A 17,027-nucleotide genomic window follows, 5' to 3' on the forward strand; every position below is an offset into this window, starting at 1 on the left:
CTGCCAAGCATTTTATGTGGGAATTCCCTTCAAAGGGACTCGGAAGCTTCAGTGGTACAGATGCTATGGACCTCTCCTTGGGAATGTGGGGAGTAAGAACCTCCGTCATGATTTCAGTTAACCACAGTTAGCCTCTGGGAAAGCCAGCCAGGATCTGAAAGCACATGGGCAGATCTGACCAGATTTGCAGCTGATGCAAAGGAATCTGGAGACAAGCAATCCGTACTCCGTTCCCTCACTCCATCAACCTTAATGGTGGTTAATGCTAAACAGGTTTCTTCTTTTATCAGGGTCCAAAACCAACATTAAGTTTTGGTTTCTGGTCCTAGTTAAACAAGAACCCTGGTTAATGTTATTCACAGTGAATGCCAGAATGCAGAAGCGGGGTGAACTAGACCTGGGAGAAGTTGGTGGAGTGCATATTCCAATAATTGGCTCCAAATCTCACAAATACAATCAAGATAGAATTAGCATTACCTCTGCTCTTACCAGCTGTCAAAGCTCTAGGCCACTCCTCTGCCTTCTCTAAATTTGTGAGTGTTATATATGCCTATTCCCATATGTGCTAGTGGAATTCTGCCTGCCAAAACCAGTAACGTGATCCCAGCATGCCCAGAGGGGACATACTGGTGTCTCTGCACTGAAGTACAGAACTGCTTTGTATTATGTTATGCAAAGTTTGTTCCAAAGTTATTTGAGCTTTGATCTGCCCCATTCTCCTCCTCCTTGTCCATTATGCCTGAAATGCCCTCTAAAACCACCTACGGCACCTTCTTTCAACTCCCTCCTCGTAGCCCATCTTTTTTTCCCAGGAAGCTGCTGGCTTAGTCCTCATTCTCAGATGAATGAAAGCCAAAGTGCATTTGCTCACATTATCCCTTGTTTTGTTTTTCTTGCTTCCTCCACTCCCTCCTGTCTCGCTGTTGCTTTCCTTTTTGAGAGTTAGCTTATAAGAGGGACCTCTTTCTCCTAGTGCTTTTCTATGAGGCAGTATGTGACCTGATAGTGTATGTACATGACAACAGCAATAGTACACTTTTTAGGTGTGTTTTTGAAACTCTTCCAATCACAGACTTTGGAAAAGATGAAGTTTTTCCAAGGGGGAAACTTGATTCCTCAACTTTTTACATGAGAAAACTCAGCCAAGGTCTTCCCCTTTTTCCACCCCTTTTGCTCTCGGTTCATTTTTCTTCCATAGCCTGCATTTTTTGCTGTTCTAGACAGACCAGCAGAAGCAGGCAAATCAAGTCTGCCCTGAGGCTGCCTCTGCTGTCTTCCCCCCCAGGCTGCTTTTTCTATCTTTTGCTAACATGTTGTCTTGCCTTGTGCCATTGACTTCCTGATAGCCCAGCTCCCGTTTTATCCCACAGTCCCGTTAGGTCTGAAACACACCATTGCATCTTCTCTGCATGTGGTCTTCTTCCTGCTTGCCTATTAACCTACAGCTGTGCTGGAGTTGTGAGGCAGACACATTTCTGTAGTGCTTCCATCGCAACAGGATCGGCATGCAGCCACGACATCTGGGTCGTTGGGTTTGTAGGTAATCTGAGGGTGAGGCACAGAGTCAGGATTCTTCCTCCCCCCGAAGAGAGCTAGCAGGGGACCACACTGCACAGAAACATGTCTCTCAAGCAAGCACACAAATAGACATGTCTGCCACAGGCTCTCTGGCATAAACAGTAGGGCTGCCCGCCTGTTGAATCAATACATTTATCAATTAAAGTTTTAGTTGGTCATTTGACATTAACCTCAGTTAATTTTGATTCAAAATAAGTTTGCTAGCAACAAAGCCCCTCAGCAAAGGTTCCTTTTTTGGACTATTGAAAAACATACAAGCTTACTTGTAATTTGATAAGGCTCATTGTTCATTCCATGTTACAGTACCATTTCAGAATAAAAACAGATAAGGAGGAAAGTCTTTCCAGGTACGTATGCTAAAGGTAAATGGGACACGGGCAGCGCTGTGGTCTAAACCACTGAGCCTCTTGGGCTTACCAATCAGAAGGTCGGTAGTTCAAATCACTGCAACGGGGTGAGCTCCATTGCTCTGTCCCAGCTCCTGCCAACCTAGCAGTTCAAAAGCACACCAGTGCAAGTAGATAAATAGGTACTGCTGTGGCGGGAAGGTAAACGGCATTTCTGTGCACTCTGGTTTCCGTCAGTGTCCCATTGCGCCAGTAGCGGTTTAGTCATGCTGGCCCAGAAAGCTGTCTATGGACAAATGCCAGCTCCCTCAGCCTGAAAGCGAGATGAACACCACAACCCCATAGTCACCTTTGACTGGATGTAACCATCCAGGGGTCCTTTACCTTTTTTTACCTTTTACCTTATGTATGCTAAAATGCTTTAAATCACTGCCCCAAGCCCTTTATTTAAATGTGTCAGAATGATGAAAAAGTTTGTTGTTTAATATAGGGAAGCAGAAACCTAAGTTTCCAAGCTGGTCACACAGAGGTTACTCATCTTATGTCCATCAGTGTGGGTAGGTGGATGGGGGGGGAGCAGGGTGAAGAGATGCCAGCCAAAGCACAGAAAACCCAAAGTATCCTATGTGTGACCAGCCCATGAGTTTCCCACTGTGGGCATCTTGCTACAGTGAACGCATGGCATATTATGGAATGTATAGCCATACTCCCTTTGAGCGCTGCAGCACAAATGGCACAGGAGAGCCACAGTGATGCAAAACATTTGGCAGTATCTGAAACCCTGTATCTAGTACACAAATTTGGCCAGACCTTATGTGAATAGTGGAGAGTCTCCTTCGAGTCCTGGCTTTTGTTCTTGTTCTCTCTCTCTCTCTCTCCAGCTGTGTTTGCTCCTCTCTGTTGTGTGACTATAAGAAGAGCAGACCAAAATCCAATATATTTAGTCCAGCATAGTGTTTTCAACAGTGGCCAACCAGATGCCAATGGGAAACCCACAACCAGGACATAAACACAACAGCAACTGGAGTAGAATCAGAGCTGTAGAGTTGGAAGGGACCCCAAGTCCAATGCAAGAGTCGTATCTAAAAAAATCCCTGGCAGATGGCCAGCCACCCAGCCTCTGTTTAAGAGCCTCCAATGAAGGAGATTCCACCAACTTTTGAGGGAGACTGTTCCACTATCGAACAGCTCTTACTGCCAGAAACTTATTCCTAAATAATCGAATACCTCTGGTTTTCAGAGGCATGCCGTTTCAGATCCTGGATGTCGTAATGTAGCCCTCATGACTAGCAGCCATAGAGAGCCTAATCCTCAATGAATTATAGGTAAAACTATATTGTTGCATTCCGTTATGCCTCTGTGCTTCTCGGCATTCATTTGGGAAGCGTAAATACAAAATGGCAGCCAGGATTTTTAAGCTCGTTTAATTGAGGTGCTTCTCTCTCTCTTCCCATCAGGTGCCCATGCTTTGCCCTATGGGCCCTGCAACGCCTTCAAAATGGAGGTGCTCAAGTGCTAATTTTAGATGAGCGATGCAATTAGCAATTAAAAATAATGCTCTTGAAACCTTCGAGCTGCTCTTGCTTTGATTGGTATCTCCAAGCAAACCACCTGTGCAGAATCTGAATTCCTCTGATTAATTTGTGTGTTTTCTACTTCAGACATTCTGTTATAATCCAGACCCAGAAATGACAAATTACTACTACTAATAATAATTTATTATTACGGTCAGAGACTAGCTTGTAAAACACATAATGGGACTGCACTCCCAGAAGCAAAGCAGACATTTAAAAAAAATTATTAAAGAGACCAAACAATTTGGAAGAAAGGGGAAAGGCTAAACTTCAGAAAATATTACATTGTATTGTTATTTTCCATCTTCAAGTACAACTGTGAGGTTAAGGACACAGCCTTGCTGTTTTTCACTTCATCATATGCATGAACACTTCATCAAATGCATGAAAATGGCAAAATTGAAACCGGTTCTACTCCACAAAAGCATATGTCTGAACGCACTGTTTAAGGTATAAGGTAGGCTTGCCATATTTCAAAAAGTTGAGCTATTTGAAGGAAACCTCTAAAAACAAGCAAACAAACCCACCCACCCCCTGCCGTCGCCAGCAACTCCAAGAGCTGATTCTTCTTCTTCAAGCAGGGAAAGAAAAGAATTTTCACCATGCAATTTTTTTTTAATTTTTTTTTTTAAAAAATACAGAACCACGCCCCCCCCCAGAAAAACCTGAAAACGGCCAGACCCTAATGCACCCCTTTCTCCAACACAGCCTTCTCATCACTTCCACTGCCGCCGAGGAGTAGCCTTCCCCAGAAATCTTTTGATATTTTTTTAAAAAAAACCAAAGGGGGGGAGGGGAGAGAAACACACACACACACACACACACACACACACACACCCAAAAAACAACTGGTTGCCATACATTCAGGAAATTCTGGAGATCTCTTAACATTAAAAAAAAAAATCCCCCCGGAAGCCAATTTAGGCATCCAATTTCCATATATGTCTGGAATTTTCCAGACGTATGGCAAGCCCTAGATATAAGATATCAGAGAGATAGTTGTTGGGGCTTTCTTTTTCTTTAAATTTTTCTTCATTTTTTATTTTATTTTACCTTTATCAAGGTTAGCTATCTGGAATTCATGCTCCACTGTATTATAACAATGCTAAGAGCACCAAAACTGTGCCTTCAGCTTGAATCCCTACCTATTAAAATTGTCCTTCACCAATTAGTCAACATAATGCCTTGTTGACATCTGCTTGTAGGTTCCAGCCCTATTACAAATGCATTTGTCATCCGAAGGATTAGTGGAATTCATTGCCGTTTGAACTCGCTTTTGTTTCCAAGCGCTCTATCAACCCTTTATAAACAAACTATCGTAATGAACTGAGAAGCGAGTATAAAAGGGAGGGTGCAAAAGGCCTCACGCCCCCCCCCTTCATGGCGGGGGAGTAGCATGCAGTGAAGCAGAGAAATAGAAAATGAACTTCTGAGGCAGCCACACGTAAATTTCAGACAGGTTTTTACTCTTGTGATTCTGTTTAATCACCATTCATTTCCAGCAATTTTTTTTTTTTTAAGGTGGGGGAGTGGAGAATTCTTAATTTGCTTTTTACTAAAAAATCCATCGTCTGTCATAACACAAAGGCTGACTAGTTGCAAATCATTGCAAAAATAATTGAACTTACGGTATATTGCATTTTAGATTTTTTTATATATAAAAAGAGAACGGAAATGAACGGGGGGGCCAGGGGAGGATTTATCTCTACACATGCAAAGGATCAAAATTGATACTAATAATTCTGCACTTCCTTCTTCCCTTTTCTCTGACGCTCTGAGCAGTGATTTACACATCTAATGTCTAGTCAGGCACACATCATAAACCCACTCCAAATGATTTTTAAATTGGCCCTCTCTAATGCTGGGGTCGGGTTGACATCTTGTTCCGGATGAAGTAGCATCTTCAGCTGACTTCTCCCTCCCTCCCCCCTGCTCCTTCCTATCTCCTCCCTTCGCCTCCCCGCGGCAATTAGCGAAGATAATCAAGGGGGAGAATAAGCGATGCAAAAATCAGGAAGACTTAACAGCCACAGAGGCTCGGATCAATTTGAAGAAGAGAGCAGCAGCAGGAGGAGCTTGTGGCTTACCAGTGGATGAGTAAATAAATATTGAGAGGTGTGCCTTTTTAAAGAAGCTGAACCAAAAATAGCAGTTAAATAACAAGTTAAGTAAAGTGGTACCTCTGGTTGTGAATGGGATCCGTTCCGGAGCCCCGTTCGCATCATGAGCAGAACGCAACCCACATCCGTGCGTGCGTGGGTCACGATTTGCTGCTTCTGCACATGCGCGTGATGTCATTTTGAACGCCTGCGCAAGCAGCAAAACTCGGAAGTAACCCTTTCCAGTACTTCCGGGTAGCCACGGGACGCAACCTGAAAAACGTAACCTGAACCGAACGAAACAAGAGGTATGACTGTAACGGGAAATGAGGTGCCCATTACCTGGTAGAAAGTGGTCTGCTGGCCAGAGCTGGTCCAAAGCTTTTGGTTTAAAATGCTGGAATTCAACATCAGTTTGCTCTTTTTGGCGTATTTTGTACATGGCTTCTCAGGCTACTGAGAGGGCTGACCATGTCCAAGCCCAAAGCTGAACCTCTGAATCACACAGGCTCCATTGATTTTACAGTCAGGTGGTGTCCAAGGCAGTGGTGCACTCTGGGCAAGCCTCTGGGACTGTGGACATTGCTTTCTTTCATGAATGCAGTAAGAGGTGCAGTTTTTACTGTTAGGAACAAGTGATCCGTTACTCCCATCAGAGAAGTCTTAATTGTTTAGTTTCAAGCTGCACCTGGCTCATTTGCTTGAACCGTATGAAGGTTCTGTTCTCTGTGCACATCTCAATGGGGTGCCCTGTCTTCGCTCTTTCAATCTGCATGTGGGTGGCATGGTGTGGTCTGCATGATGTGGGCTAATCTTTGGCAGGCTGACTAATGTGTCTTGAAGAATCTTGCCTTAGGGCAGGCGGTTGGGCTTGGTGACCCTATGGGTTTTCTTTCCATCCCAAACAAATGAACATGAGCTGTAAAAGTAGGTCTCAGATGTTCCCGAAATCTGCCTGGAATAGGAGTGAAGTTTGCAGAATGCCTGTCAAGAGCAGGCTCTTATTTGTGTCTGAATCCGTTTGCATTTGGTAATTATGCCTGTCAATGCACCTTGCTCAGGCTTTGATCCTTGTCAGCTAACATTTACTTAGTATAATCAAAGTCATGCAAATTGCAGTGTATTCAACCCTGTCCTGGAATTGCTGATATTTTCAGGTAGTGCCTTCCATCTGTGGGCATGTCTGTGTCTGTATGTCTCCCTTCTGCCATTTCTAATTTTCAAGCTTTGAAATACAGAAGGAAGTGCAGTGCTTTGGTTGCAATTTGAGGACTTCAGATCTGAAAAATCAAAGAGCAGGCCAGCCAAGGTTAGAAAAAGGAGAGGCATGGTTTACGTAAAGCCTCTATGAGGTTCTTTGTTGGTAAGGATGAAACAAGGAGAAAATTAGGCAAGGTAATGGAACATCTGAAAGCTTTCCACCAGAGGGCACTTATTCCTGAAATAAACAGCACTGGACCAGCCGTTCCAATCCTCAGCATCCAGATGTGAGCAGGGTGGTAGCATGGCAGGCCAACTGGGAATGCTGTGCTCAGTCTCCACAGCTGGCACCTGCAATTGCGGCAAAGGCAGAAAAGGTGCTTTGCATCCTCCACAAATGAGCCAGAAGCTAGGAAGCCAGTTGCAGGATACAGCCTGGCAATGCAATCCTATCCATGTCTACTCAGTGGCAGTCCCATGAGTTCAGTGTGCAAAATCACAGCCTAAAGCATCCAGGAAAAGAGAATTAGTTAGTAGGGGGTGGTGTCCATTGGGACCCATAGGGCAAAAGGCAGAGAGACCAACAGCAGCTGGAGCCAACTAATTCTAGTTTTGCCCAGGCAAATAGAGCTTCTGTGTATATCACCCACATGCAAAATATCCATGGCTGCTCCTTCCCTCAGCGGCACGCCCAGTCTCCAATTTCAGACATCATCATATATCAATACATCGCAATGTATAGCTGCTGATATATGTTGAAAACCAGATATCGCCCAGCCCTAGTAGAAACGAACCCACTGTACAAAAGTATTATTCATTGTTCCACCCATTTTTGCCTTTGCCTCCACCTACCACAAGAATGTGGCCCCCAAAAGGTTGCTCAGGCTGAGCAAGGTTGCCCATCCCTGGTGGAATCAAATGGAGCTTTCTCCCCTGTAAATGTATATAGGGTACAGCTTTAATGTGCAAATTCCAGATTGTATTTATGGAGAGAGAGGGAAGTAAGACACTGCTACAGCTGCCTTCTGCTCCCACTTGGCCCATCACTGTTCACCTTAGAAGATAAATATAAAAGCTCTTGATCTGTTGTTATCATCGATGACGCTTCCTTTCTATTCTTTCCTTTTTCCATTCCAGTGAACAGCATTAAGCACATAGTAAGAAAGTACCGTGGGCATCTTCGAACGAAGATTGAATCTGGGGAAGGAACCATTCCAGCCCGATATCCCAGTGCAGTGCAAATGTGGGATGGCGTGTTATTGGGGGAGCAGCTGGTCACCATGTCTTGCACGGACAAAATTGCCAGGTAACTTTATAGTGAAATTGCTAAGCGGTCGGGCAGCAAGCCAGCATGGAAATGTCATTAAAATTATAAACGGTGATTGTTTTCTGGTGGAAAATTTAATTAACTCTTAAGGAAATGGTAGCCACCATAACCACCTATCATGAACATTGTCACAGCCATGCACTTCGATATCAGAATATGTTCCACGTGCATCGGCTCTCTCACATATATACAGGAACCACTGGATCAGAGCTATAAGGATTTTGATAGATTTGATCTTTGGTAACTCAGGCTTCCCCTGGGGTGGTCGCCATCTGTTCCTCAGATGTTTCAGAACAGACTGTCTAGCTTCAAGGACTTTGACTTGCTTGATGAGGACCCTATTGTGCATGGTAGAGGATTCTGGGGTATGCAGTGTCGGTTCACGAAGAGCACTGGATGGGCAATTGCGATGTGGAACACACTGTGCAAAATGCCTCAGGCCAACGTTTAATGATAGACTTGAATCCTTCCTGAATTAAAACAGAGGAACTGCAAACCAAAGGATAAAATGTGAAACCATGCACAGGCCTTAAGATTTTGTACATATGAGGATGGTAATGCTTTTTGGAGGAGGGTTTGTTTGTTTGTTTGTTTGTTTGTTTGTTTGTTTGTTTGTTTGTTTGTGATGGTTTGATGCTACAGCACAAAAATGCTACTTTTTGCTCTCACTTTTCGTAGATGATCTGTTTGAATATTGTACAGTCACAATTGTTTTTTACATGATTGATCCAATCATAGGAATGAGGAAAAAGTCCAATGGTGATATATTGAAATAATCTGACACACAGACTATGAAAACATTGCAAAATAATATTGTTGGGTTAAATCTTCCCCTGTTGTAATACATTTTCTCAAAGAGGGAAGGGAAAAGTCTCCAACACAATTTCCCTGTTTCTTCCAAGAATGACCAGAGTTTCAAAATCAAATTTCAGGCAGAAGAGAATGACTAAGTAAATTAAGGGTTCCAAACCATATTGTCACTGCCTCTGTTTTTCTGAATGTCAATAGACAGTAAATTAAATATAAACTCAGAAACCAATATTATATTTAATATTGACGGGAAATTCAATTGCAATACAGAGTGTCCAGAACTTCGTTTTCTCCAAAGAAACCTCCCTTCATCCACTACAAAATCAGTCTACAGTATTTAAAGATTTCTTACATTCATCCACAGCTGTAAAATAAGGCAATCTAGTGTCATGTTCTGTGTTTCCAGGATGAAAGGCAAAACCTTTGTTTTGATGTTCAAAAGTATTCCAGTTGTGAATGTTATGATTTATTAATGATATGAATATGAACTCGGGTTTTAGACAGCTCTTAACATGTTAATGTGAGAAGAAGAGAGGCAATAGATGTGAGGTTTCCCTTAGTGATTACTCACCCCCCACCAGGGCTCTTTCTAGGAATGGCTAGATCACTCTATTTGTGGCCCATGTCCATTTCACATGTGTTCATTCATAAATCCATTCTATCCCATTTCCAAATGAATCAAAAAAATTATTTTTAACCCACACAAAACTTGATATTTAAATGCATATGTAAATTCCTGTTCAAGTACCCCAAAAAACTTAATGTTTAAATTCTAAACATATTTTATCCTTAAAATATGTGCTTTTAAAGCATTTCAGTACTTTTTGAAAGAACTGTGTTGTAAAATGAAGAAAAGTGCATATTCCAAAGGATAGTTGTTTCAATCTGTGCATTACTCAAGGAGGTGCAGATCAGGTCAACTTGCACTGGAACTCACAGAAACCAAATCCCTTAAGCATCCCTGGTTCTATCTGAGATCCTTCCCTTGGGGACTTCTTTCTGCTTCTGAGTTCGGTCTGGGGGTGAGGTTCAGACTCTTCCAGGTTTCTTGGCTGTCAAGACTTCCTACTTCATCTTCCACCTGTCTTCTCTCTAAATTCCACGCATTACACATGCCACAAGGATGCTGTCAGAAATGTCATAATTCCTGCCATCCCCTCCCAGCCATGATGTCTAGTGACATCACCTTGCAAGATTCCTTGCTCCTACCCTGTGCCATTGGACGTGCCTGATGGGAGCAGGAGAAACTCACAACTCAATACCGTCACACCCTATATGCTAGATGTTGCAGTAGGGTGAGAAAGAACTCATTCTGGGAGTGCTATTTTGGGTGGCATCCCTGCACTGAGTGGAATGTATAGGCCACCTTTCAAAGGAAAGAAACTGCTTGTGTTACTGTCCAGTCCCAGTGAGGATGAACTCACAGAGGGGCTTTGCAGGGAGCAAACCCGGCAATGGTCTGGAGTGGATAGCAAGAACAGGTAGCAAAACAGGCAGGGACTGTATCCAATCTTACTTTTGTACAGTAGACTACATTCATTCATTCATGTGGAAATGTTTAGGGATGTGAGGGAGGATATATTGTCTAAGATAGCCTATCCCAACTTGTCTTTACATGTTCAACAAAATCAGCAGAGTTAACATTCCCTTTTTTAAAAAAAACACACACACAGCAGATAGCTTGCTCAGACTTGTTAGAGTCTCTGTAAATATTTCCTGGTATTTTACCCATTTAATCCCTCCTAAAATAAGACACTACACAGTCTTCTGTAAAGTATAAAACATTTACTCACAAGTAATCATCTTTTCACACAAAGGTTCCCAGAAGGCAGACTTAAAAGGTTATAACATAGTTTAAATGTGGTGACTATCTCCTTATGGGAGAAAACCCCCCTTTTCTTCTCTTGGCCTGGAGCCAAGGGTACATCTTAGTAGTGCTGTTGTTAAGATGGCATCGATAGAGACAAGAGAGACAAGATGGTTGCCAGCCTGTGGTTCTGGTTCTTTCTACTTCAGGAGAGGCCACGCCCATCTCAAGTTACACATAGGAAGTTTCGTCTCAGTCCTGGAAAGCCAGAAGTTCCAGCTGGAGGACTGAGACAACCTTCATGTCTACTCTAGCAATGTTGTGTTTGACTGCACCTGATTCTTACATCCCACAATACACACATACAAAATCAGGTATTTCCACACACACCCGTACGTATCTTTCCAGCCAGGCAAGCAAGAGGCACCATCACAGTTCAAGAACACATTCCAGTCAGGCAAAGGCATTCAAGGAAGGCATCGAGCAAGGCTTGCGAGAGTTGTGTCCTGGAGAGGTGGGAGAGTCCTGGGAGTCCTGAGGGCCAGACAGAGTGCAGGAAGAGGAGACGACTTAGGGAGCTGTGGGAAGGCAGGGACCTTTAGTCCTCGCAACTACCTCCTACTGGGAAAAGTTGGTGTGCTCATTAGGCCTAGGAGGGGAGGAGCCTTAGAAAGGATAGAAGGTGGGACCTTTAGTTCTGGCAACTGCTCTACAGGGATAAGACCTACTGGGAAGTGTTGCTGAGTTGTATATCATTTCCTTGAATAAAGAGTCAACTTCACTGACAACTGACTGTTTCTTCGTGCTAACCTGCATCTGACCCCAGCCTTGACATTAACTCTCTTTATTCAAAGAAACAAACTAGCTCAGGAAACCACCAAGGGTGAGGAGAGCTGGTCACAGCAGGAGGGGGAGACCCAGTGGCTTATTAATCAGTCTGCTTCATCACTGCCTCTTGGCCCCCCCCCCTCCTCTCCAACTTCCTGTTCTGCCTCTGGTCCTGGACTGTTTTCTGCCACAGATGCTTCCTGCTCACAAAACCCTGTTGCTTCTTCAACTTCTGACATCTTCTCCCCCCAGTCTGCTCCCTCTTCTCCCTCTGACCACTCATCATCGCTCCACCACCAGTACCCTGGCTTTCTTCCCTTGGGGGTTCCCCAGCTGATGCCTCCCACAATTCCTCTGCATCCCGCCAGTCCATAACATCACCATAATAGAAACATACATTTTGGAAGGTAGGCATCCTTATATCTCCCCATTTAGGCTAGTCCCCTAAATGTTCCTGGTAAACTGATGTATTAAAGCCTGGTGCCACCTTCCCAAAGCCTGGGAAGCTTCTGCCTGACTTAGGGAGGGAGGTGTGATGCTCACACATATGTCACCCTCACAAGCTAGTGCCTCTGGCCCTAAACGTTCCCCTGTGAAAAATTTCACTGCACACCACTGATCTCATGTGTTCATATATTGGCTGATTTGATTTTCATGGGGTCCAAATGCTCAAACGAATTCATATATGCCTAAATGAGATTGTTGAGTAAGCAGTCCTTTGATTGAATTGTCCTTCGGGGGTTTTAGCGATTTGGAGAAAAATTCCGCATCGAGAACATTGGCCCCAGTTCCTTGAAAACAGCCTACTTTGCATGACTTACAAAGAGAAGGAGAACCAGAGTAGCAGTTTTCTGATATATTGGAAAGAATTACTGGAGCTGAGCAAATAATGCACAATTAATAATTTATCCCAACAGCTGTTATCATACTTTCTTGCTCACAAGGTATTTGTAAGCAACATCAAAAAAGCATTTCCCTCCATTTAGTTATCATTCACAGCATTCAGCAGTTTTTGTGCTTGTTAATCCCAAGTAAATTATTTGTTAAAATTTAGTGCTACCCTCTGCACTCCGATTCCGTTTTAAGAACATGAAAAGTGCCTAATACCATATTTCTGGAAGATATCAGCCACAGACTTAGCTGGCAGTGCCATTGGGCAACTAGGAGCCATGATTTAAAATTCCCTACAATTATCCTGATATGATTTAAAATGGCAACTCCACAGACTCAACTTCCCAGTGTGGGGTTCAGCAGCGTCAGTGGGCCCTGCCAATGTGCTGACAAATGGTCTGAGAATACATTATATATGGGTAACAAGAAGCTAAAGTGGATTGCACTTCTGTTTGGGGACAATTTGAGAAGCAGACAGAACAAAAAGCCACAGGGAGATGCCCAGAGGAGGATCTAAAATTTCTAAAACTTCCTGGGTGTAGTGTATGTGTTTTTTAAAAGATGTCTCCTCTGTCCACTGATTGGTACATAGGTCAATGATTTTCTGGTGGTTAGGGACACATTTACAAGCCAGAAACAGTGTTGTGGGTATCACACCCCACTACAGCCAAACACACACTGTTGGCTAGAACAGAATTCTTGTTTCAAGCCTAATTTCAGGAGATGGGTGGGTGGAGAGGGGGACCCTGCGGGCATCAGAGAAAGCTTCCATGGGCATATACCCCCGATGGGTGCAGTATAAATAATAAAGTTGTTATTGTGTGCTCATAAGTGCTATGTTGGCACCCCCTGGATCAGTACATGAGCACCATCTTTAAGACTTTCCAGGCCAATCTGCTTGGAGTCTCCCTTCCTTTTCCACTGGGATCCTGAAAAGCTTAATGTCACCTATGAAAAGGCTTAAGTGCTAAAGCACAATTGCTTTACACAATGATATCAGCAAAATGAGTTGCATGCAAGAGAAATGTTCCAAGATAACTATAAAAAACATCAAAGTTTTTGCATGTCTTTTAGTGACAGACTATCAGGATCGCATATGTTGGCTTGGAAGGTTTGACCCTGGAATCTGCAGCTTATTAATGAAAGTGGAAATCAATTAACACAACTAGCTCCCCCAACTAGAGACAATCTGCACACATGATACAAGTCTATTTGCAATCTTCTCTCTTCTTATTTAACCCCTTTCTGCATCAATCAGAATTTGGCCTTGGTCCTTCACTGTCAGATACAAAAAGACGAACCACCCACTGCTAAAATACAGATCAAACCCTAATGTAGTAGTTCCAGTTTCCAAACCAATAATAGCTGAATTGTCATGTAACTAGAAAAACCACAGGTGTTCTGCAGACTGGAGACTACCATGAATAACAATCCTTATTGCGTGAAAATACAGGAGGAAGCTTTGATAATTGGCTGCATGATCCTCCAGCATAGTAAACAGGAAAGCCTTGTGATGGTGCACGTTAGACTCAGGAAGAGCAGAGCCAGCACAGTATAAGTGACATTACGTACTGTAGGGGTGAACCAAAGGGGTAAAGGTTGACCAGGAAAACTCTGGATGCCCCTACTATTGCTGGAGGTAACCATGCTTGGTGTTCCAGGACCTGGGACAGCAACTGATGGTCCATTTCAGCAGTTGGATCCACCCAGGTCTATTGCCATAAGTAAACGTGATGGGGCTTTCAGGAGCTGGCTGTTCAGGACCCTGGACAGCAACTCCTATTCTTAAATGCAATGTTAGGCAGCTGCATAGAATCATAGAATCATAGAGTTGGAAGAGACCACAAGGGCCATCGAGTCCAACCCCCTGCCAAGCAGGAAACACCATCAGAGCACTCCTGACATATGGTTGTCAAGCCTCTGCTTAAAGACCTCCAAAGAAGGAGACTCCACCACACTCCTTGGCAGCAAATTCCACTGTCGAACAGCTCTTACTGTCAGGAAGTTCTTCCTAATGTTTAGGTGGAATCTTCTTTCTTGTAGTTTGGATCCATTGCTCCGTGTCCGCTTCTCTGAAGCAGCAGAAAATAACCTTTCTCCCTCCTCTATGTGACATCCTTTTATATATTTGAACATGGCTATCATATCACCCCTTAACCTCCTCTTCTCCAGGATAAACATGCCCAGCAGAGGATTACTGTACTGTTCCGTGTGTAAGACATGGAGTTTTTTTTACCCAAAAATAATGTTAAAAAAGGGGGGTAGTCTTATACACGAGGGCAATCTCCCCCATTTTCTTAATTTTGAGTCCCCCAAAATAGGGGGCGTCTTATACACGGGGGCATGTTATACATGGAAAAATACGGTATTTTAAAAGGTGGGGGGAAGTGTCATCTACTGAATGGAAGACTAGCTCTTCTCTGACACCTTCCATGTCATTACTGGCATTTCAATTATAGACAGATGGGGACCACATATGTTTGTAGGAATTAGATGTACCGAAAGCAGAATGACCACCCCAACTTCTGTAATAAATATAGAAGTAATGGCAGTGGACAAAGTCCCTAGTACCAGTGTTATACTCCCCATATCAGAAACAAGGAGCTATAACAGCCCAGTCCACAGTATAATTTAAGCCAGTTCAGATCACCTGGGTTCTGTGGAGATAATTTGGTTTAAATCCATGCATTATGCAGGTAAACCAGCGGGTTTCTTTTCCAGTATGACAAAAGTTATTTAAAATATGTTATCTAAGTAGGGAACATGTCCTTGAAAGGGGCATTTTAAAAGTCTTGCACAATTAGGGGGGGAGAAGTCAAACAATCCATCATATGTCTTACCTAGACAAGTCAGTTTGATATATTGAGAAGCTGGAATGTAACAGCACATTTACTCTGCATAATAATGTTAATTTTGAAAACGTTGCCCATGGAGAAAGCAGTAAAATCACAGCAGCATTCTTGCACCTAACAGAAGCAAACCTCCTCCAGAACTCAGTTTCGCCACAGATACTTTTGTTCCTGAAGAGGCATAAATTGTTCTATGACTAAAGCTAATTTACTTTCCTTTACCCAGTTAGGCCTAGTTCACTTGAAGAGAAGAACACATGATAAAAGTGGTTTTACTCCTGGTTTTTGGTCCGAGATTTCCAGAAGCTCCTCTCTGGGCTTTGAAATGAGTTCACTACCTGGGGCTGCAATATTGAATCGGTATAATCGGAAGATTCTGCAAGTAAAGCTTTAGTTCAGGAGCTCCCAAACTGTGCTCTGCAAACTTCAGTTAGGTGGTCCATGGTGTGTCTGTGGATGTGTGGTTGAAGAAAGGAAATAGCACATCCATCACATTGAATATTCATATTGATTTTTAATTTATTTCCATTGCTTCTTTTGTTTCTTCTATTCTATGGAATTCAAGTTGCAATACAATAAAACACCATACATAAGAAACAAAAGAAGCCATAATATACAATTGAAAATCATGCAGCTTCTCGCACAGACCATTACAATTGCTACAAGAGGCAGGAAAATAATTAAGCAGTTCATCAACACCCTCAGCAATTTTCAAGTGGTCCATGTGGGGGAAAGTTTGGGAACAACGGCTTTCATTGATTAATCAATTGGAGGGGGTAATTTAAAGGGTATGAGTGAATGTTAATCAATCAATTCAAATTTAGCCAAAGAGCTGCTCAATTAAATACAGAAATGCAGAAAGAGTTGCCAGAACTCACCATGAACTCTTCCCTTGTTCTCTTATCATGGCAATGGTGCCTAGCTGAGAGCTGCCGGAACTGAGTTCCAGCTGAAAAAAGCTCTGCTGAAAGGTGATATATAAATAGAGTAAATAGCTAAGGCTGTGACCCTAACTTCACATGGCCATGACCCTAATCCTAACCACCACTGAATTCAATAAGACTTACTTCTGAGTCAACTTGGTTGGAATTGTGCTGTAACTGTATTTTTATTGCATGATAAAGCGAGAAGATATGTGCATTCACAACTTCTTAACTTCTTACTTGTACCTCCTTCTCTAACAACCAATTGTAATTATTCCTCCTCTGTGCCTAGCCATGCAATGACATGATAAGCTTCTGTGGGGTAAATGTCTGAGCAAGTGCAGCCACACATTGTCTTGGAGAAACAGGAATTGCAAAATGAAGTAGCTTTTTTCTCGGGGAGCAGGGCAGAAGTGGTTAGAGCTCTTAAACTGCTCAGTGGATCTTTATGTTTAGAAACAGCAAATGCGTCTGAATACTAGCTGTTGAAGAAGACATCATTCTGGGACTAGATAGATCCAATTCAACGGAGCTTTCCCTACAGCCAATAAGTAGCCATATTTAAACATTGGATATTTTTCCCCCTGTGCAGATACTATGCTTCTTCATTTCCAGCAAATTAAATGCGGCAGGTGTTTTTACTCTGGACATCAAAAATGTTACTGAGTTCATGCACATATTTCTACCCTGCATAAATCATTGCTTTCTGATTATTTTAGTCTATTACTTATCAAATCCCAAACTGTATAACTTCAGAGAATTCGACAATGTTTTCCATGCTTCCATTCTTGGAA

At 42.9% G+C, this 17,027-nt stretch overlaps 1 protein-coding gene and 1 long non-coding RNA gene across 9 annotated transcripts in view; one reads left to right on the forward strand and one right to left on the reverse strand.

Moving 5' to 3' along the window:
- The window catches only part of ADARB2 (adenosine deaminase RNA specific B2 (inactive)), a 359,347-nt gene that overhangs the window by 325,206 nt on the left and 17,114 nt on the right, over positions 1-17,027 (forward strand). For all 8 annotated transcript variants that reach the window (XM_083579508.1, XM_083579511.1, XM_083579509.1 and 5 more), the window contains one exon: positions 7,936-8,104. In XM_083579508.1, the coding sequence (XP_083435634.1) occupies positions 7,936-8,104 (169 nt within the window). The remainder of the gene's footprint in view (positions 1-7,935; positions 8,105-17,027) is intronic.
- Positions 1-17,027, reverse strand: part of LOC310746381 — an 80,378-nt gene that overhangs the window by 34,720 nt on the left and 28,631 nt on the right. Inside the window, exon 2 of the long non-coding RNA XR_014540690.1 lies at positions 2,736-2,833. This is a non-coding gene — a long non-coding RNA (uncharacterized lncRNA). The remainder of the gene's footprint in view (positions 1-2,735; positions 2,834-17,027) is intronic.

Source organism: Podarcis filfolensis (assembly GCF_964270895.1).
Source record: "Podarcis filfolensis genome assembly, chromosome: 12".
NCBI lineage: Eukaryota > Metazoa > Chordata > Lepidosauria > Squamata > Lacertidae > Podarcis > Podarcis filfolensis.